Genomic DNA, 22773 nt, shown 5'->3' with positions numbered 1-22773 from the left:
CAAGCGCATAAACTTGCGGCCGCCACGTGTGGCACCTTTCCAAGGGAGCCGGCTCGGAGCGGCCGGCGCGCCCGTCGGGGGGATCGCGCCGGGCGCGGGGCGCGGGCGGCGGCGAGCGAGCGGCGGCAGCGCGGCGGAGCCCGGGGCCGTGGATGCTGCGTGCGGAGGCGCTGCCGGTTACGTAAAGATGAGGGGCTGAGGTCGCCTCGCGCTCCTGCGAGTCGGAAGCGCCCCGCGCCCCCGCCCCCTTGGCCGCCGCGCCGCGCCGCGCTCGTCGTCCGAGGCCAGGGCAGGGCGAGCCGAACCTCCGCAGCCACCGCCAAGTCCGGCCGCGCCGCCGGGGCTGCTGTCGCCCGCACCATGTCCGCGGCCGCCTACATGGACTTCGTGGCTGCCCAGTGTCTGGTTTCCATTTCGAACCGCGCTGCGGTGCCGGAGCATGGGGGCGCTCCGGACGCCGAGCGACTGCGACTACCTGAGCGCGAGGTGACCAAGGAGCACGGTGACCCGGGGGACACCTGGAAGGATTACTGCACTCTGGTCACCATCGCCAAGAGCTTGTTGGACCTGAACAAGTACCGACCCATCCAGACCCCCTCGGTGTGCAGCGACAGTCTGGAGAGTCCGGATGAGGATATGGGATCCGACAGCGACGTGACCACCGAATCTGGGTCGAGTCCTTCTCACAGCCCGGAGGAGAGACAGGATCCTGGCAGCGCGCCCAGCCCGCTCTCCCTCCTCCACCCTGGAGTGGCTGCGAAGGGGAAACACGCCTCCGAAAAGAGGCACAAGTGCCCCTACAGTGGCTGTGGGAAAGTCTATGGAAAATCCTCCCATCTCAAAGCCCATTACAGAGTGCATACAGGTTAGCGGCGTCTCCCTCTCTCTCCCACCCAGCTCTGGGGTTAGTTAACCTTTGGCCGGGCGGCCTTCCTGGGCGTTAAGGACACCACGCTCGGCCTCAAGGGTGCCAACATTTTGGATGAGATGCTGTTTAACTCTTTAAATAATTGAACCGTGTAGAGAGACGGAAAGCTCGCTCTCTCCTTAATTGTCTCCAGCCTCTGGAAGCCATGGAGGGCATTAACCTGGCGGGCAGAGTGAGTGTCGAGGGCCAGCCCCTGTGCGTGGCTTCGCGGGGAGTGTGGTGCCGCCCTTCCCGCCCCGCCCCCCCAGGACTCCCGCACCCCGCGACGGTGGGGCCACCCCCACCCGGGCAGACGCTGGCACTGGGGAGGTCGAGTGGCGTATCTCTTATTTGGTTCTGTGGAGGGATTGCAGCGGAATGGCCAAAACCTGGGGAGAAGGGCACACTTTACATGGAGCCTTTTAGGGATGACTAAGGACTCATTTAGCCGTATGCTTGCTACTTTTCCGGGCTTGCCAAGGTGGTTTTAAATTTGGCCAAGAGTCCCCGGGGAGGTTTAAAATAACACCGCTTCAGGCAGCACCGGAGTTTGATCAAGTGATGGGTCGGTGGGTTAACTTCATGATTAGTTGGCCTTTGTAATGAGGTTTGAGGGCTGATTTTTCGTTTCCACATGATTGGTGGCACCCTTCCCCTGAATAGTTAGGGAGGAGGTGTGGCCCTTGTCTGAGGTCAAGGCTCTGTAAAGAACACGCCTGGAGGCCTCGTGCAAGGGTGTCTCCCAGGGACAGCAGAAGGCAAGGGCTGACCCAAGGAATGTGGCCAGAAAGCCATATGCAGTACGGAACGGGGCTTGGAGGCTTAAGGGGGGAACCTCGGTCAGCCGATTCTGCTGGTTCTGTTTAACACACTCGGAAAAAGTTGGGAAGGGTTGGGCCTTGCTATCTCACCATCTTTAGTAAGGTTCTTTTTACAACTGCTGTTCTGATAAGGAAGCACAGGGCTTCATTCGTTCCGTGGAACTTCTTTTCCTTCTATCCTAGGACACCATATTTAAGAGGCTGTTGGAGTTATTTAGAAAAGTATTGTCATTTTGGGGTGTAATTGTTGGTACTTTTAAGATGAGGCCCTGGGCCTGTGGTTTTAAAATGATCCTTGGTTGGTCTGCTTTGGTTTTGCTTCTTAAAAGAAAGGCCACGTAACTGCATTTCAGATTTTATTTCCTCTGGACGTGTTTCTTGTGGAGGTGGCTGCTGGCAAAGGAGTAAAGCTGAATTTCCTCCATGGTTAATACAAAATCAGGCTTTGTTTGGGGTTGTCATCCCCAAGTTGCCACAAAACAGCAGTTTCAAGTTTGTATCTGTAAGGTTGTTGAGAGGCAGATGTGTGCCTGAGCTGGGGGATGCGACCTTTAGCGTGACTTCCCCAGGGTCAAGTAGGGGTATATTAACCCGAGGGTGTTACTCACCAACAGCTGTTGGGCGGGCCTGGCCTCGTCAGCCATGTTCCCGGAGTTCAGTTGTTCACAGGGACACTCACTGCCTGCCACCTTGAGCAAAGGCACTTTCTCCTTCAGGGAGCTGCCCAGGCGGGTAGCTGGGGAACCTGCAGTGTTTCTGTGTGAGCTACCCGACTCTTTGCGACTTAGAAAAAAAGAATCCCGGAGTTCTGAACCATTCAGCTGAGTGATCTTGTCAGGCATTTATAGAAATGGCTGCTTATGTGTGCGTGCATGCGTGGTGCTCTTTAATTCTCCATAAGGCACGTCGGCTCAGCTGTTCCAGGAGAACCTTTTACACAGTCAGGAGTGGAAAACCAAGTGAAATGTTAATCCCATTTTAAATGCTACAGTCAGTCCTTTGGAACTAGTGATATGGTGATAGCAGGTGTCTTATTTATGTTTTGGGGGCTCTGTAATACCAGGACATGGTCGAACAAAAACCTCGGCCTCTGTAAATATGGTGGGAAGCATACTCCCACGAAAGAAGGCATGTGGAAAGGATACTCTAACTAAGAGATGTGTAGGTCTTGCGCATTTGGAAGTTTCTGATACGGCTTCTAGTTAGATTGTCTCGGGGAGGGGGGGAGAAACGAGGGAAGGACCTTCCTGGTTTGCTTTGGCTGGTATTCAGTCCAGGAGGTGGACAGGAGGTAGCCCTTGGAAAGTCTGCATTCTGTGAAGGTTTTAACAGCTAAAATTCCGGCCACACCCCCTTGCTCAGCGTGGCCCAGTAAGAGTCCTTCCTGCTTGCTGCTTGCTCCCCTCCCAGGGCCACGACTTCCATAGAACCAGGGGCTTGAGAAGTTGAATCATTTAAAGGAAATTGCATTTGATCCAGGGCTGCTACCTCCGTAGGGTCCTAAGAGAGGAACTCGATTTGGAGTTGGGTTCTCACTTGTCCGATTGTTTCCCAGGTGTGAGAAACTTCAGCAAGTTACCAAAGAAAGAAAGAAAGAAAGAAAGAAAGAAAGAAAACTTCAGTAGGTTACTGGAATTCAAAATTTTTCAAACTAGAGGCCTGCTGCCGAATGTGCTTTGCAGATCTGTTTGGCTTGGCCAACACAGAGTTAATAAAAATGGAATCAGTTACTAACATCTAAAAATCAGAAGATTCGGCACAAATCCAGAGTTCTGGCTTCTCTGGAAAAATGGATCAATCTGGCAAAACTAGGCCTGAATTCCTACCCAGCAACAACTGGCTTGAACTGATCATTCTTTAGAGGGCAGTGACCTTTATTTTAATCATTTACATCATCTCTGTTGGCATTCGAGTTTACTACCCCTTCTGTGACCCTCAGTTTCTTAATCCACTGGCTAGGGTATTACCTCTGAACCCAGAGGTTCTTGAACAAAGATTAAATAACATAGACAAAGCAGCTAATAGGATTCCATGTACAGAAAGCCCTCAAGAAATTCTGGCTCTTATTGTTTGTGTGTAACAGAGAGGGCATCCTCAAAAATCAGGAACCCAGAATAAACATATTTTTAAGTAGTATGTCAGTCAGTTCACATTTCAGTTCCCATTTTATGATACTCTGCTCAATTTGCTTTTCTTCAGTCTTTAGGTCTGATATCCTTCTCACGCAGTGTGCCTCTAAAGTGTAAGCAGTACCTCCATGGTTAATCTGGAAAATGCCACAAATACATTCCTTTTGGTTTCAAGACTTTTGGATCTAAATACACTTTAGAAGGTATTTATGGTCATGTTTCAGCTTAACAATTAGATCCATTAGAGTTCTTGGCCTGAAAATGTATGGAGCATTTTTTTTTTTAATGCAACCAATTTTAAGTTTGTCCTGGCACACCCCCCACAGACCCACACCCACATCACTGCCCTCCCCTACGTGCACAGGCACACACACGAACGTCCCCTTACAGCCCTCACACCAACACTCCCACCACCTCTGAGCACACACCCCCAACTGGCTCCACAAATACCCACTGACCCCCCAGACACTCTTGCCACACCCACGCGTCCCCAACCCTTCCATGAACACTAAAAACAAAAAACAAAAAAACAAGTTTATCCTAAGTTTCCTGACTTTTCGGTCACCTTGAACAGTTATGGACGGTGGGATATCTTTGGGGGAAGGAAACAACCACATCCAAATTCCAGATCAAAGTCTTTAGAACCAGCTGATGTAATCAGACTCATGCTCCGTTGACATCTCAGTGATAGAAACCTTAGGTTCTATTTACTTCACACCAAGCGCAATTTTACTTTCTTTTTGGAAAGACTTAAGTCGACTCTTCCCAAATGGTGACAGTGGGTTGACTTGAGGACACTGTTTATGGGATTCTGAAAACCAGAAGGGCCAAAGTTCCAATCATCACACTTCGGTTCTACAGAAAGAGTTTTAAAAACAGTACTTTTTTTTTTTTTTTTTTTTTTTTTTTTAATAGAGCATAACAACATTCATGTATAACAACGAGACACGAGACTTAACAAAACTTTTCCCAAGAGTGGTTGCTTCTCTTTCTCCTTATCCCGTTTGAACGTCTTCCCAGGATACTTGAGAATATCTGGCAGAAGGCATCCGAAGAGCCCCACTGTAGAAGGTCTCCTCCAACACTGGAAATAGATTTTCTGGCCTCTTTAGGAATGTCCCTTCCCTGAGCCAGGGTGTTCCTTCCCTGAGACCAAAGTTTTAAAATTGTGCTTATACAGGTGCCCTGGCCTGTTCTGAGCCTGCTTGGAGCTTCTCCTATAATTACTGCAAAAGGTTTAGAGTCAACTGTTTGGTTCAGGAGAGTCTAATGCCATCAGAGGTATGAGAAAGGACCTATTTCCGTGACCCAGGAGACAGGCAGGCGTTCAGGGACAGGGCAAGGTCTCGCTTTGGCCACAGGCCCCACAGGCCCTAGACTAGGGGCCTTAGCTCAGAAGTGGCCTCTGGGCCGGGCCGGCCCGGCTGTTAATTTGAGCCCCTGTCCAGTCTTTGCCTCTTGCTCTTCTCTTCATAAATAGAAGGGAGGCCCTGTGTGTGTTGGTCCTTGAGGGGACATTCTCTCAGTCACGTTCTTTCCACAGGGCTCCCCCAGTGATGTGGATTGTTGGTATTTCACAACCTGACATGCTGCATCCAAAATACTTTCACAGCTGCGCCTGAGTGGGAGCTTGCAGGTCATTGTTTTTCTACCCGCCGCCCCCCCATTTTCTCTCTCCTAAGGAGCTTTAGACATTTTTCCCCCATAACTGTCCTCCCCTCCCGTGACATTTTAGCGCCTCAGGTGTACTACAGAGCTGTCCGCATATCGTGCCCCTTTAGAAGGCCACAGACCACTGTCATAGCTAAGACTTTTTTCACCTGCCAAAGGTCCAATTTTTGCCCCCTTGGGGCGATATCCACCCTGCTTCCCAGTGAGACTGTCTAGACACAATCTCATGTATCCTGTCGGGGAAAAAAGTGACAGTCCACATTCGAGAAGAGGGCAAAAAGCTGCAAATGGCCTCTAGCTGCAGAGGATGATAGATTTCTGAGGATTCCTAGGAGGCAGTAGAGACTTTGCTTCTGGGTTTTGCAGATGAGAGGCTGAAACTTCCTCGATTCCAAGGAAGGATGGCCCGGAAGGCTGCCCAAACCCCAGCCCGCTGCTGAGACCTCACCCTGGGGACTGAGGCCTTTTGGGGGACCCAACAGCTCTTCCTTGCCAGTCCCCGAGCTGGGAAGGACCAGAGGCTGTTCCTCCTCACACCCCATGTCCTCAGGCACCCTCCTCTAGCTGTCCTAACCAAAGCAAAGTGGGGTTGCCTTAAAAACCTGCTGCTGCTGGCAGGGTTACTGTTTCACCACAGCAAATACACATGGAGTACAATTACAGGGTGAAAACCCCATTCCCCTGTTTTCCTATTTTCCTGTGGGATCTTCCATGAGCAGGGAGGAGAGGGGAGGGGACAAGCAGCTGGGCTGGTCGGGGGAAGACAGCAGAGCAAGCCCAGAGACGTTTGGATGGCCACACCCCATTACCTTCAGATGTAAAGACCTGAGGGAAGTGAATCCTTGGATTCTGAACCTATGGGTCAGATTTAACACTCTTGTCTCAGTTGTCGCCGCGTATCCCAAGAACTACTCATCCTGCCAACGTCTGTGGGAAATTCCCAGATGCAACTTCCCAGGGACAACCATCTATGACACTGGGAAAGTGGCTGACCGTGGTCTTCCTTAATAAGTCCATGGAGAAGAAAAGTGGGCGGGTGGGTTCCAGTATTCACGTTTCCAAGAGCCCCTGAAGCAAGCTGGTGTGCCCTGCTTAGAGTTGGCTTTCTAGCCCCTCTATTTGGACTTCTGAATGCCTTATGATCACTAGCGTCCTTGATTTAAAAAACAACAAAAACCCACAAAAAAACAGCTTTATCATTTTCGTTAGTCCTGACTTCCAAATTTTCAGGGTTTTTTTTTTTTCCCCCCTCCCCTTGCCGGTTCTCCAGCTCGGAGGGAAAGCTAGCAACATTCCAGGCCTCTGCTGCTTCCGTCCTCCCCCACATCCGACCCTCCCACCTTATCCTAGTGTTTCTCCAGCAAGCCCAGCGCCCACTGAACAACGTAAATTAGTGCCTAGTAATTGGTACAAAGGCACTTTCTGTTTCCATGCAACACACGCAAAAAGGAGGGGCAACAGGAAGGGGAAATTAAAAAAAAAAAACCCACAGATGGTTAAAAGAAAAGAAATGGGATCTTCTGCAGTGGTCTCTGAGCAGTCCTTTCTCTGGCTCCGCCCCACTCTTTGCTGGGAAGTTAGTCACAGGCCAAGGCCTAGCTCAGAGCACTTGACGGCAGCAGTTGTCTGTATCAAAAGAATAGAACTTGGAGGTTGGAAGTGACCTTGAGAGGGCATCACATCCATCGTGTGGCCTGTGTAAGAGGGTATGGCCACCCTCTCAGATACGGGGATTGTTCCATGCCAGCATGTTGGGGCCCTTGAGGGGGTTGGAAGCTCAGCCCACGGTTGTTGGGAGGCTAGCCGGCTGCCTTGACAGGCACGTGACTTTGGGCTCACGGCCGGCCAGGTCTCCGGGAACCTCGGTTTCCTCAGCAACACAAGAGGGCGCCACGTACTCTGAAGGGCTGTTTAAGACGAGTGCGGAAGGCCAGAGCATGGCCCACGTGGAGACCTTCCCTCGCTGTGAATTCTTTGCAGTGCTTTGATTTGATTCTTCCCACCCCCACCCCCACCACGGTCTCCTGAGAATTTCAATCTGCGGTTAACATTTTTTAAATCTTGGTTTAAAGAGCTGCTTCGCATTAGCCAAATTAACCCAGCGAAAGGGCAGAGGTGGAGTCAGCCTGGGGACCTCTGCCCTTTTATTATGGGAGCCGCGCAGTGTGAACCAGCTGACGGCCAAGTGCCAGTGAGATTTCCTACTCCGCCCTTCCCGGAGCCCTCCTGAAACTTTAATACCTTTTTGGTGCATTAAGGCCAAGAGTAAACATTTGTCTTATCCTGGCCTCAAGCAGTCCCCTCAGCAAATAATAGGACTCGCATTATTATTCATAGAGAATGCTTTCCCCTCTAAGGGAGTCAGGTGCATCCATTTTTTAGGCGTGGGATCTTACCAGCCGTTCATTTCCATTTGTGCTCAGAACCCATGTCCACGAGGGTCTACCTACAGGCTTCTCTTTGGGTCTCGGTTCATCGTGAGGTATGTGAGCCTCTGGGATCCTGGAAATGAACGTCTGAATCTGAAATCTAAAGATTCTAGAACTGCAAGACCCAGCTAGCTCACTAGCTATCTATGCCTGGGGCCAGTGGGTCTTTGCTTGTTTTTTTTTTTTTTTTTTTTTAAATATAAAATTGAGAATGATCACAGATTTGAACAGGAGAATGGAATTCGTCTCTGATTGAGCCTTTTTAAAAAATGAGGACATTCTTTACATAGATGAAAATAAAGAGACAGGAGCTTAAGCCATGCAAAATTAATGACAGGGATTTGAAATGCAGGCAGCAGTGTTTTGTTTGAAACAAAGTGTGAACATTTTTCCAAGGCAAGTCTCTGTTGTTTTGGAAGTGAGTGCCTCCCAGAGTCCCAGGGGCAGGCAACGGACAAAAAAAAAAAAAAAAAAAAAAAAAAAAGCTTTATGGACATTTCAGAACTAGAAAGACTAGAAAGAACTGTATGGATCATCTTGGTTCAAAGAAAGAGAAAAGAAGGTTTCACCCCCTCCCTTCAGGGGGCCAGCTCCGATGGGATGGAGGTAGTCAGAAGAGTAGGTGGGAGACCAGTCCATCCTAGAGAGTTAGCATGCAGGGCAGCTCCAGGAGGGGGCTCTCCTGCAGTAGGGAGAGCAGAGCATGGGCTTCGGGGCCTTTAGACCTGGGCTTGAGTCCCGCCTCTGCCACTCTGGTACAGCGAAAACTCTCTGAGCCTCAGTTTTCCCATCTATAAAATGGGTTTCAGTGATTCTAGCCTCATGAAATTGCTCTGCAAGTTAAATCACATGAGGTATTTAAAACATTTCAGACACTGTCTCCACACATCAAGAATTATAATTAAAAAATAATTTAGGGGGCACCTGGGTGGCTCAGTCAGTTAAGTGTCTGACCTTTGGTTTCAGCTCTGGCCATAATATTGTGGTTTGTGAGATCTAACCCCGTGGGAGGCTCCGTGCTGACTGCACAGATTCTTTGGGATTCTTTGGCATTCTCTCTGTCTCCCTCTCTCTCTCTGCCCCTCTCAACCCTCCCCACACATTCTCTCTCTCTCTCTCTCCCCCTCTCTCAAAATAAACTTAATAAAAATAAAATGTATTGAAAAAGTAAAAAAATAAGTTACAGGTATTGCCCAGAAGCCCTGGATGTTCCTAGAATTTTTGTTTACAATTCCAGATCTGTCCAGCAGCAGGTCATTTATTTGAATAATACTTATTTCTTGAGCGACCGCTCCACCCGTAGAGCTGGGCTACATGCAGAAAGCAGGCACTGCCAATGTTGTGAATAACAGCAATAGTAGAAAATTATTAATATTAGTAGTAGTCCTATTAGTAATAATATCAGTAATAGCAGTAACATCCAGCATTTATTATATACCAACTTCTAAGCCAAATAGTTTACATGCATTGTCCTGTATAAACTCACAGAAGTCCTATGAGATAGGAAAGTACTCTTACTCCCATTTTATAGGAGGAATTAGAGTTGGAGTTAGTTACCTTAGCCCCAAGGTTACTCTGGAATTTTCCTAGCATGTTTCTAGCTGCTGGAGTCACGCCCGAATTGTTCATTTGGACCCCTGGGGCTTCCTTCCACCGGTGGGAAGCAACCCTGTGTTTTGCATGGCTCTCCTGAACTTGGCTCCAAAGCTACCAGTGGTTAGCTCTCTACTCTTGTGTTCTGACTCTGGCTCATGGATGATATTTGTGAACGTTGGTTAGAAATATCTGTAGAAATCTTGGACTCTGACCAGACCTATCCTATACTTTCCAGTAGTTATTCAGAGCCTTCTTCCTTCCAATGGAAAAAGAACCTCGTCCTGGGTCTGCAGCTGTCTTAGGACTCTTGGTCACAAACAACAGAATCCAATCTTGGTCTGGCTCGATAAAAAATAAAATTTGACGGGTTCAAATTGCCAACACATCTGGGGTAGCTCTAGTTTCTGGTATCTCTGGATTCGACTACTCAGTGTCTAGCTCCCTCCCTGGCTCAGCCCTGCTGTCCTCTGCTTTGGCTTCATCCGTGTGCAGCCTGTCTCTGGACGGCGGTAAGGTGGCCATCAGCAGACTCCCATCCTGCCAATTCAGCAAGCCCTGTGGAAGGAAAGTTCTCCTTCCCGAATGATTCCAGCAAAAGTCACAGGCTTCAATCTTCACAGTGGAGTCAGAACCTTGTGTCTGTCCCTGAACTCAATCAAGCTTTGGGGTGTGGGGTTACTCCCCACCCCGAAATCACATAGACTTAGAGTGGGGAAGGGGTGGTTTCCAAAAGGAAATTCAAGGTGTGCTATTTAGTACCCAAAAGAGGCAATGCATGCCAGACAGGCAAAACCAACAGATACCCACTCTGTCTGCCCACGTAGAACTATAGACAGGATGGTCCAAAGAGCAGAAGTTTGACAAAATGAGGGACAGATTAGTATGACAGCACTTTTTTCCCCTCCTCTTTGAATAGAAAGGACTCTGAACTGTCTCTGGAATTCATCCTAAAAGGCCACCAGTGCATGTACTAAATGGTCTTTGCAGGAAATAGGTTATTTCAACATGTTATTTCACGTGCTCAGGCTCATACCTGTATGTCCTCTTCTCTGGATATTCTAGAAGCCAGTACCCAAAGCCTCTCGTGGAATAAGGTTAACAGCAGCAGTGTGATAAGCAGAGCCATTTGCTTGGTCTGATTTCCAGCCGTCTGTCTGTTTTAATGCCCAGAGAAATGAGTTGTGCTTACGTGAACGTTTGTCACCCTGTGTGTTAATAGATAAAGGCCCCATCTTTACAAAGATGGGCTGTTTATACGACAGTTCCCGTTGGGATTCAGGAGTCTATTCAGCGTGTGATGCCCAACAAAAACACCATAATAAATTGTAAGAGGCAAAAATTAGCTCTTAAAAATAACTTACAAAAAACACATAAAAATGACTTAAATCCCTATGCTGCCATAATTCTACGGTAGTTTTGTACCACTGCTGTTCTAACGAAAATAAGCAGAAAGAGCTGGCTTCCTCTCTTTCGTGTCATAAATCTTACCAGTGGCCAGCCACCAGAGGCTTGTCTGGTGTGCATTATCCCTCTGACGGCAGGGTGGTGGGGGGCAGGAGGGGGTCCCCAGCATACAGAAACGTGGGCTCTCCCCCTCTAACCTGAGTTATTTCTTCCCGAGGAAGATGTGGGGGGAGTCGGGCAGGGGGACTCCTTGGGGAAGTTCGGATGGCTGAGTCCCTCCAAGCTTTGTGGTCACCAAACACCAAGCAATATGATTTTTTTTTATTTTGAGAGAGAGAGAGAGAGAGCATGAGCAGGGGAGGGGCAGAGAGAGAGGGAGAGAGAGAGAATCCCTGGCAGGCTTCATGCTGTCAGCACAGAGCCCAGTGGAGCGCTCGAACCCACAGAACCGTGAGATTATGACCTGAGCCACATTCAAGTGTCAGACTCTTAACTGACTGAGCCACCCAGGGACCCAGGCAATATGAATTAATGGCTCACTCCATTAAAGCTTGAAAAATGATTTGACAGTGGCCCACATGGCCTGTGGTCATCGCAGCCCTCCTGTGGGGCCGGCAGTGTCCTACAGTGGTTGAGCCCAGGGACAAGAGGCTGACAACAGTGCCACAGCATCACTAGGCCCCCTGAGTCGTGGCGAGTGCCACAGCCTGGCTGGCAGGTAGACCAGACAGTTTTCTAACAAGACGGCAGTCTCATCTCCTGTATTTTTTGTCGCCGGCCCATGGTATTCTCCGAGATCCGGCCCTCTGGATAGCGGCCACTCCAGACCGGAAACTGTGGATGCCACATGATTTCACCTAAGTGCACAAACGGAAAGGTTATCTTTGTGTCCGCTAAGGATGCCGAAAGTCTCAGGGGCCCTTCCAAAGTGCCTGTGTGCACTGGGCACGAATTCCCCACTAAAACCCGGGGTGTGCACAGTGTAACTGTCCGCAGTCAGAACTGGGTTCTCGAGCCCACCCTCACCCCCACCCATCTGTGCTGTTGGTTGAGAAATTTCCTCTTGATCCTATTCAGCGTGTCCCCATCACTTCTCTATTGAATGGTGTTCTTCTTTGGGTAAGTGTTTGCAAAATCAGAGTTGTCTCTCCCTCTCCCTTTGCCTTTCTTTCTCCTGGGAGTGATCTAGCATTTGGTCGGTAAGAGGCCCACCTCTTTTTTTGGCATCTTGGCATCAGGAAAGGGCTGTCGATGTTGCACACCGTCCGCTGAGCACCGTCCTTTGACCTGGGTGGTCTCCCCTGGGGTGTCATGCTCTAGCTTGGGTCTTGGTCCTCATGCACGGGCATCCTCTGCTGAAGAGGATCGCTGTACAATGGCTGCAGGTGATAGATCCTTGCATTCTGTGACTAAGGACCCCTGTGGCCTTCTCCCAACTGTGGGGTCGTGGGCCTGATCCCTCAGGTGTCCTGGCCTGTGGGGACCTTCCAGAGGGGCTGGTGTGGGCAGCAGTGGTTAGCCCCCTTGGGACTGCCCACCCCTGTTATTAGCAGAATAGAGAATGCGGGGCACTTCTTAGAGACCTCTACTTCTGTTCTCCAAACTCAGCCCCTCCAGCCTCTCTGTATAGCTCAGGTCTTGGTAGGAAGCACTGGCCAATCAAGAGACTTTAAATTTAAGGACTTCAAGGTCTGCTTTCCATTTTTCAGACCCTATTTTGAAACTTAAAGCTCAGCAGCACTTACTTGTTTTAAACCCGAAATGCCTGCCCCCCCCACCCCCACCCCTGCCCCTCAAGCCAATCCAGCTGGAAGGAAGAGCCCAGGAATAAGAGAATGAGAGAATCACGTACTAGAAGGCTCTCTCTGCCTTGAGTTAGCGCCTTTGCTCTTGTGTTGCATCCAATCTTGTCTTGTGCTCCAAACCGAAGGAGGAATTTGAAAACCGGTTCTCAGGGCCCCTGGGTGGCTCAGTCAGTTGAGTGTCCGACTTCGGCTCGGGTCATGATCTCACGGTCCGTGAGTTTGAGCCCCGTGTCGGGCTCTGTGCTGACAGCTCAGAGCCTGGAGCCTGCTTCGGGTTCTGTGTCTCCCTCTCTCTCTGCCCCTCCCCTGCTCATGCTCTGTCTCTCTCTCTGTCAAAAATAAAAATAAACATTTAAAAAAGAAAGAAAAGGAAAGGGAAGAAAAGAAAAGAAAAGAAAAGAAAAGAAAAGAAAAGAAAAAGAAAAAGAAAAAGAAAACCGGTTCTCATCTCTGGGCAAGTAATCTGCCCTGAGTCAGTATGATCTGAAACATGACAGGTTTGAATTCGATGGTTACAAAAGGCACCCAGAATGCAAAGATTCAAGGATCTGTGTTCTCAGGATAGTTTTGCCATTAAACACTTCCATCCTGTTCGATGTTTAGTGGGTTCATTTATTAGTTCTCTTTCCCACAAACAACTGGGCAGAAGCGGTGTGCTCTGGGATGGCAGGAAGGATGTGGGCATGGGAACCAGCAGATCTGGGCCTGGACCTCGGTGTATGTGGTTGTGGGGAGGTCACTCCACCTGTGCCGATGCAGAGTTGCTGAGATCGGGACTGTATCACCGAGATGCCGGGACATACCTTTTGCCTAGAGTCCCGAATCTGTTGTGTGCCGTCTCCACGTCTGAGGTCCCAGCGCGTGAGCTGTCTGACAGATCAGTTGAGGCTGGGGACACACACACAATATTCGGACGGGCTTGCTTCCTGGACGCCAACACATTGCATTGAAGAAGTGCCATGTGACAGATGTTACAGACACACTTCCCAGTTCAGAACCTAAAGAATGAGGCAAGCTTCCCTCCACAGAAAAACACAGGGGCCGGGAAGTAAAATCTCACATTCAGACTCTAAAATGACTCTGTGGTAGCAACAAATAAAATATAAAAAGAAACCAGATCACAAGAGGGATTCAAAGAGGGGCCGAGAGCAAATGGCAGTATGATGGGGTGGCATTCGGGCAGGATCATGCTTCTAGGCCTGGTCAAGTGCTTTTGTGTTTTCAGAACATCTACATATGCATATGTAGGTAGCAATATTTTCTGGAGCAAACAAGAGGCTTTTGGTTTCTTGATTTTTGAGGTCATAATTAATTGGAACGATTTACGCAGGGAAGCATAGAATTGTCTACTCCCAAAGATGGCCTACATACCTCCTCTGTCAAGTCCATGGGCACTTCCACCCTTGGTGGTAGCACACAAGAAAAACAATAGAGCAAAGGCTCCCATCTTATACCCACAAGTCAACTTGACTCTCCCGTGGGGAATGAGGACAGATGATAGTGGACAACTGGATGGGGGTGCCGAAGGCCTGGGATCTGGGCAGGTCTGTGTGGGTATGCGGCCAGCCAGTCTCACCCATGAACCCTGTATTGGACCCCGGGATTTGTACCTCTGCACACGCTCACTGCCCTGCTTCCCAACAAACTCACCCCTCTGTGGGGCAGCCTTACCATTACTGTCCTATTAACACTGCATCTGGAGGGGCCTTCTCGTCTGTCCTTGGAGGGCAGTTTTCCCTTCATATATAGAAAAGGGAGGAGAGGAGGGGATGAAGGAAGAGTGAGAAAAAACACACGAAGTACGTTCTGAAAGTTTCTCACTTTCTAACAATTTGAGAAGGAAACAATGATCCTTCTTACTTTGGTCTCGGACACGGGAGTGTTAATTTCTCAATAGAAAATAAATACCCGGCCCCCACTTCTCCAGGTAGAATATATTCTTGATCAAAGATCCACCCATTTGTGGAAACATTTAAACTCAAATGCATGCTTCCTTTGTTTTCTGTTGACTTTTTTCTGACTTTGTCTCATAAATTTGTACTTAACTGTTTACAAAAATAATCAGAAAATACTGGAAAATTACAGAAAGAAAATGTTATTCTTTATCCTCCCCTCCCCGCCCCACCTGTAGATAGCTACTGCTCCTATTTTGTGTATAGTCTTCGAGGATTTTTTCTCTCCATAGATGTTCCATATACCTATACAGCAGATAATACTCTGTCCTTTTCACTTAGTGGGGTATTGCTAACATTTTTCCATTTCATTCTGTAATGATCTAGTATCTTTGTAACAAGTACATATTATCCCACCTTATGGATACACTATAATGTATCAAACCCATTCTTTATTGTCAGACATTTAAGTTGTTACCAAGTTTTAGCTTTTATGAACAATGCTGGTATCCCTGTATACTTCCGTGTTCTTTATTATTACCAAAAATAATTCCTAGATGAATACATTGCCAAATAGCACTAGATCAGTTATAAGTCCCACTCATGCAGTAAAAGGTCAGTTTCCTGATGCCTCCATCAGCAATAGGTCTGTGAACACACTTCTTTACATTTTCACCAGCCTGATGTGTATTTCATTGGAGTCTTAATTGGCATGTTTTGGTTACTTGTGAGATTGAATATATTGCCATATATTTACTTATTGGCCATTGGTAGGTCTTATTTTATTAATTACTTGTTTGCATCTTTGCCCAATTTTATTAAATTGGGTTATTAATTTTGATTTCTCAGTGTCCATTTCATATTACGGATTTTAACTTTTTGTCTTATGCTGGAATTTCCTTTACTAGTTCAGTGTTCTGGCTCTTAAAATTTTTCACCTATATATATTTTTACTATGCAGAAGTTTAAAATTTTTTATTGTATCTCAAAACTGTGCTTCAAATAGGATTTTGCCTTTGGTTTCGTATTTATACAGTCTTCTCCCCACTTCAGGATTCTAAAAATAGTCGCCTATATTTTCTCTCACCTCTGCAGTTTTATTTTTTACATTTATGTATAGAGCTCGTTTGGAATTTATTGAAGGGAAAGGTATGAGGCAGGGATCCAGATTTAATGTTTTTAACCAGATGTCTATTCCATTTATTGAATTAAACATTCATTTCTCCACTAATTTGAAAGACCCCCATCCCTGTCGAGTCTTGGGTTTATTTTCAGACTTGACTCTGTTCCACTGATTCGTCTTTTCCTGTGCTGGTCTCGTGCTATCTTAATTATTGCAGCTTTAATCATACATTTTAATCACTGGTATTGCAAGTGCTCACTTATTGTTGTTCTATTGCAAAATTTTCTTGGCGAGTTGAGTGTATTTAGTCTTCCAAATTAACTTTAGAATAATTTTGTCAGGTTCACGAGAAAAGAATTTCTATGGTACGTGTTACATTCATAGATGAATCTGCACAGAATTGCCACATTCACGCCATTGAGTCCTACCATCGAAGAACATGAGAAATGTTCCAATATTCATTTTCCTTTATATCAGAGTTTTATGATTTTCTTCATGCAGGTCCTGAACTTTTAGCGTAGGCTTATCCTGATTGGCTGTGGTTAGCATGTAAGAAAACCATTGTTCTTTCGTATACTTACACCTGTGAATGCATTTTTAATTTATATTAGTTTTTTGGTTATTGTTCTGAGACTTCCCAGATAGAAAGTTGTATCAGCTATAAATAATTCTGATTCGACCTTCTCTTTCCAGTGATTTACGTCTTATTTTGTTATCTAATTGTGCTCACTCACTTTTCCTAAACAACATTAAGTAGCTATAATGATGGGGCAGTGTCCATCCATGCCTTGAGCTTGACTTTAATAGAATGCTACCTTTATTTTACTATTGACCTTGCTAGGAAAAGGTTTCAGATCTATATTTTTTATCCTGTTAAGGAATCATTCTATTTTCCTAAAAGCTTTTTATTAGGGATGGATGTTGAATTTTATCAAACGCCATTTTGCATTTTTCAAGAGATTCTGTGTGTGAGGGTAGGAGCGGATGTATTAGTCCGTTCAAACAGGGAACCATATCAATATGATTTTCTAATATCAAATTATCCTTTTATCTCTGGAATCCTACTTGCTTTTTTCGATCAAAAAACACTACTTTTTCCTGAAGAAGTGGCCCTGATTTTGTATATCCGCGAGAAGCTGTGTTTCTTCATTGGCATTTTTAGAGATCCCTTCTGGTTTTACTAGATGGAGTTACGTTTGTCAGAAGCAATTGGGAGGTTCAGAGTTTGTACTTTTAACCTTCCTGCTTTAGCCCATTTTAGGTCCTTCTGTGGCATTGTGGAAGGGAAGGAGAACCAGGTGGGAAAGCAGTGCGTTGAGAGCAGGGGTCTCCTGGACCCCAGGCCAGTACCCCAGGGGCAGCCTGTCTGAACTCAGGGGAGCCTGGAGGGGGGTTGAGTATAGCCAGTTAGCAGTCCTCCCACTGTAGTCTTTCTCCCTCTGTATGGAGAACTCCCCACTTGGCTTGTCGACTAATCATGAAGCGGGGTGGAGGCTCTGTCCTTTGTGCTAAGCAGGCAAGCACGTAGCCAGCAGGCTCTACTCCACTTCTCTTGAACCCATTGGAGGCCCAGGAGCCTTCTGGAGGCCTGACCTGCCTCTGCAAAGGAAGTCTTTTACACACCAGGTGCAGTATTCAGTAGCCGTTCTGATCAAGTTTATTTTATACTCTGAGCGGAGTCTGTCAGCGAGAGGTGCTTAGCGCGTTGCTGAAAGGGGAGGGGAGTGGTGTATAAATAATGAGAACGCAGAGGAACTTGTGCTGTTAACAGCTCTGCTCCAGTAAAGCAAGAGTTTATTGTGTCACTGCCTTTGGCTATGTTTTCCTGTAAAGGCCAGAAATAAAACACTAGTACATGTCTGTTCCTTTTCCACAACCCCCCTGGAGGATGGTAGCTCGCTCATTAATACTAAAGACAAGTTTAAAGATTCTTTAATTGATAGTTGCTTTGCCATATGATTCGTTCTGTGTGAAGAAGGCTACCTGTTCTTTGTGGGCCTTAGCGCTGAGCTGAAAGAAAGGCCTGATTTGATTTCCCCTTGGCTGCAAGATGACAGGCAGGCCTCTCTTCTCTGCCCACCATCTCTGGTCCCATGCAGCCTTAAATTCTGTTCCTTCTCTACCTACGATTTCTCCATTCCATACTTTCTTAGGTGCAAAACGTGTATCATTTTCTGGATGATACCTTATTATGTGTCTATTATTAGCTAACAGGCTGAAATGTATCCCAAAGTAGGTTGTGTGCAAACTCTTCACTGGGTTAAAGAGGTAGGTGGTTTCAAAGGGATACAAATTGTAAGTCTCCAAGAAGAATCCAGGCTTCCTGCACGCAAGCATTGTTTGACTGGCACAGTGTTTTATAAAGTGTTGAATGTGAATGCCTTTGAGGGGACAAAGAGCCGTCCAGTCGGCCATGGATTCCACTACAATCCATGTTCTAATACACCTGGCATTTCACCCATTTTTATTTTTTTAATTTTTTAAAAATGTTTATTTATTCTTGAGAGAGACAGAGTATGAGCAGAGGAGGGGCAGAGAGAGAGGGAGATACAGAATCCAAAGCAGGCTCCAGGCTCTGAGCTGTCAGCACAGAGCCCAACGCGGGCTCGAACTCATGAACCATGAGATCATGCCCTGAGCTGAAGTCAGACACTTAACCGACTGAGCCACCCAGGCGCGCGCCACACCCATTTTTATTATGTGTCTGACTCCTGAAGATGTTTGGATTTGCAAACTCTGGTGCACACCAGCTACAAGTTCAGATTTTCAGACTGAGATCATGTGTCCACCCACTGTCTACGAGTGACCAGATAGCAAATATTTTAGACTTCATGGGCCATACAGTCTCAGTTGCAATCATGTGAGACTGCTGTTATAGTGAAAAAGCAGCCGGAGATAATAATACAGAAACAAATGAGCATGGTTCTGGCCTAATAAACTTTGTATATGGACGCGAAAATTTGAATCCCATCAAAGTTTCTCCTATCCCAGAATATTATTATTCTTTTGATTTTTTCCTCCCAACTATTTGGTAAAAACCAAATAGAAGAATGGTGTTTATACCATTTTTAGCTCATGGAATTTTACAAAAATAGATGGTAGGTCAGATTTGGCCTGTGGGCTGTAGTTTGCTAAACCCCTGATTTAGATCACTGACCAAAAATCTCCTAATGTTTTTCCAAGGGATCCAAGAAGAATCAAAATGATCCTGGAGCCTTTACACTAGGAAGTCACTGACAAGTAGATCTTTTTTTAAATGCTTAGAAACTGTAAGGTTGAATTGTACAAGTAATATGAGTCTAACAAACGCTGCTGTTGGCTCTGATTTGCTCTGGGCTCACTAGGTGGTCCCCTCTTCTCTGCAACAGGGATAAAGATGCTAGGTCAATGGCAGCATCTGGGTTAGAAGGAAGAGAGCAGTCACGTGGTGACAACCATGGAGGGCAGTGAAGACAGGGTAGGCATAAGCTAGACCAAAGGTGAATTCAATGGGAAGGGACTCTGATTACACTTGAAACATACGTGAATTGTGAATTGTAAGCATAAATGCTTGTAAGTTCTGTACTTACAGCCGATTCAGGCTTCATGACAATTTTCCGTTGAGTATCGCTTCCACAAAGCCATCTTCCTAAAACAGGAGGAGTGCCTTCTTTCTTTTCCAATCCAGCCCACAGCAGAGACGTCTTCTGATCCATTTTTCCCCACAGTGGACACAGATCCTTTCCAATAAATTAACCTCCTCTCCTGACTCACTTGAAAGAAACATGTGCCAGTGAGTAAGCTAACCCACATTACCACTCCTCCGAGAAAATCCCTCCAATGAGTTTTTGTCCTAACAAGCACTGAGAAAACACTGAGCTTTTCCTTTCGGTCGCTTCCCTCACCACCAAATCATAAAGCAGTGGAGAGAACAGCTCCCGGACGGAGAGATAAGAGAGGGTTGTTCACTTCGGTCTCGGTTGGTTTGCTTTTATAGTTATAAAATTCATTGCTGTGTGAATTCTGACCCTTTGTTGTATATGTTAACAGAACATATTTAAGAGAACATCTCTCCCATAGACCCCTCACGGGATTAAGAGGACTTGGTGGCCGTCTCATTCTGCAACAGGCAGAAGTTGTCTCCCCCCAGCGATCCGGGAACTTCTGAGCAGGCTTTGGTCATGTGAGCGATCTGGAGGATGAACAGACTCAGCTCTGCACACACACATGCACACACATACGTAGCATGCGCATGGGCAGTTACTCAATGCACGGCAGTATAAACAGCACACGACCACACATGATGTTGTCCTTGTCCTAGGAGGCTCAACCTTGCTGGGCTGTGGCAAACTGCATTCCACCTTTTGTTCCAAAGTTCTGAACCGGGTAGGATGCCGTTGGGTCCAGCAGAAGACGCGAAAGTGTAGTTTTGGATTCCACGTCGTTGAGTGTTTCAGAGGGTTTGGGTTTGAAGCGAGGTTTCTTTTTGTTTTGTTTTGGGGGGCTGGGGGCCCTCCTGGAGACTTCGAGCATCCTCATGCCTCATTCACCCCAGCACCCGTATCCACCTTGGTTCGGCATTCGCTGGTTTGCTCTTGCCTTGTGCTGCTGTGGCTTTTCAGCCCCCGGCTCCGTGGGGATTTACACACAGACCCACATATAACGAATCTACTTACACAGATTCGTTGTGCCCATGCCGGGCTTCCCATAAGAACAAGGAGGTCGCACAGGGTGTGAGGACCATTGTTCTGCGGGGAGACTAGCAAATAAAACCTTAGCCATGTGGAAATTGTCACAAAGCTGACAGAGGTTTGGTTTTGTGGTTATTATCAGTATGTCTACATCTCTGGCACCGGGTAGGAGAAGCTGGCCCGGGGGGAGGGGAAGGATGAATAATATTTGGATGACTCAGATGCACCACTCTGGACAGCTCTCAGCCAGGAAGGTGGGGACGGGAGTGAGAAAACATGTACTCTTCTGGAGAGTTCTGTGGAGGGCAGGAGCCTGTAGCCCTGGGTCTGTGAAGCATCCACTTTGGGCTCTGCTAGAAGGAGGTGAGAAGCAGGCACGCAGGCGCGCTCACAAGAGGAGCACACAACACTCTCCTCTTAAACAGCTCATTCCGCCTTTGTGCTTGCGCGCAACCCGGGCAAATGTGGGCACAGGCCCTCTCCTGCCATTCCGGGGCCAGGAGGTGGCCTGCTCACGTCTGGAGGGTGAGGCTTCGCTGCATTTTTGGTGCGACAATATGCTGAATCTGAGGAAAGCGACCACAAGGGGGGTGGGAGGGGCGCCCTGGAAACACCTGGCAGGTGTTAAAAGCCTGTTTCCCCATCTGTGAAATGGGCCACCTCCGCGGGGAGTCCTGTGAGCATTCAGTGAGTTAACTCACGCAGAGCCCTTCTCTTTTAACAGTTTAGAATGAGGTTCATTGTTCTATGGAAGAAACTGGGATTGTTGAGTCTAAACAAGAGATCAGAAAAAGACATGATAGCTGTCTTCGGACACCCAAAGGAGGGAACACACAGCTGTTTTGTGTTAAAGCAATAGGACTTAAAGCGAGGCCTTTTGCACGGAAGCAGATTTCATGTCCCTGAAAGTGTTCCTGGCCGAGGTGCTCAGGAGCAAGCCAGCTTTCCTGTTGGGGGCGGGGAGGGGGCTGTCACCAGGCTTGGGGACATAGACGCTGGGTGGCCAGGGCACTCAGCAGCTGGAGGGGGGTCGCAGCTCCGGGTGGGGGGCTGGTTGGACGTGCGGCCTGAGGTCCACAGTGCGGGCCTGAGGTCCATAGTGCTTGGCACAGTGCCAAGAGCTGAGGGTTTTGATTCTGGGAGAGAACCTGAGCAACCGAATAAGAATGTCCAAGGCTCTCAGGGATCCCTGGGGCATAAAATAGCAAGTTCACGTGCTCCGAGAAGACGCTTCTCGGAACCTTCTCGGAACCGTCTGCTCGGTGCCCCCCGGGGCGGGCGGCTTAATGCCCGTCCCAAGGCAGTCACTGTCTGAGGTCCCGGGGGTCCCCCCTGCGCGTCCCGGGGGTGGGGAGGGGCGGCTGGGAGCGCGCACTCCTGGGATGTGCTGTGTCACCGCGCCCTGTCTTGCCTCCCTTCTCGCAGGTGAGCGGCCCTTCCCCTGCACGTGGCCAGACTGCCTTAAAAAGTTCTCGCGCTCGGACGAGCTGACGCGCCACTACCGGACGCACACGGGCGAGAAGCAGTTCCGCTGTCCCCTGTGCGAGAAGCGCTTCATGAGGAGCGACCACCTCACCAAGCACGCCCGGCGCCACACCGAGTTCCACCCCAGTATGATCAAGCGCTCCAAAAAGGCGCTGGCCAACCCCTTGTGAGGGCCGGGCGCGCCCGCCGGACAGGACTGTCACCTCCCCTCCCCCCAGCACCCTCCCAACCCCGCCACCACCACCCCGCCCTTCCACCCCGGGAGGGGCGCGCCCGCCCCCCCCCCCCCAGTCACCGCCCCGCGGTCACACCCTCCGCCCCCTGTCCCCCGCCTGGTTTTCTAAAAAGCACAGCGTAGCCTGAGATCAAAGTCCACACTTGGTCCCCAAGCAGAGGCACTCTGACCGTCTCTGACTGTTGGAGGGAAGGCAAATGCTTTTTTTTCTTTCTCTCTCTCTCTCTCTCTCTCTCTCTCTCCTTTATTTTTTGGGGGGGTGGGGTGGGGGGCGGAGGGGGGCGGGGGGAGGGGGGATAAGGCCAGGAGCGGGGTAGACTTTTAAAGATTCAACACTGGTGTACATATGTCGGACTGGGTGAGCTGACCTGTGGCATCACACAGTGATCCTGGGCCCTTCCTGCTTGCTGTCTCTCAGAGTTGTTTTCTTACCCTCTTCGATGTAATGACGAGTGTGCTTCGGTTTCTTTAGCAAAACCACTCTCTTGAATCACGTTAACCTTTGAGACAAAGAACAACCAGCCGCCCACCCACCCACCCACCCACCACGCCATAGCACAGCTGTCTTTACGCAAGCAAGAGCGCACCTATTCCAGCATGATCTGT

At 48.2% G+C, this 22773-nt stretch overlaps 1 protein-coding gene across 2 annotated transcripts; it reads left to right on the top strand.

Annotated features, from left to right (window-relative positions):
- Positions 1-138: 138 nt before the first annotated feature.
- Positions 139-22173, top strand: KLF9 (Kruppel like factor 9). 2 transcript variants are annotated; one of them, XM_042912557.1, is made up of 2 exons: positions 139-865; positions 3284-4081. In XM_042912557.1, exons 1-2 carry the CDS (start codon positions 361-363, stop codon positions 3460-3462), a joined length of 684 nt encoding a protein of 227 aa, XP_042768491.1. In that variant the 5' UTR covers positions 139-360; the 3' UTR covers positions 3463-4081. The 2 variants fall into 2 exon arrangements, with proteins under 2 accessions (XP_042768491.1, XP_042768490.1); XM_042912556.1 differs by lacking the exon at positions 3284-4081 and adding an exon at positions 21873-22173 and having other exon boundaries at positions 152-865.
- The last annotated feature ends 600 nt before the right edge of the window (positions 22174-22773 follow it).

The sequence above is a fragment of the Panthera leo genome, chromosome D4 (genome assembly GCF_018350215.1).
Source record: "Panthera leo isolate Ple1 chromosome D4, P.leo_Ple1_pat1.1, whole genome shotgun sequence".
Lineage (NCBI taxonomy): Eukaryota > Metazoa > Chordata > Mammalia > Carnivora > Felidae > Panthera > Panthera leo.
Note: the sequence above shows the minus strand (reverse complement) of the source record. Positions and strands in the feature narration are given on the sequence as shown.

Excerpts from the sequence above, each read along its gene's own strand:
- KLF9 (XM_042912556.1), top strand. The coding sequence starts at position 361 with ATGTCCGCGGCCGCCTACATGGACTTCGTGGCTGCCCAGTGTCTGGTT. Across the intron at positions 866-21,872 it reads CCATTACAGAGTGCATACAG|GTGAGCGGCCCTTCCCCTGC; the intron begins GTTAGCGGCGTC and ends CCCTTCTCGCAG.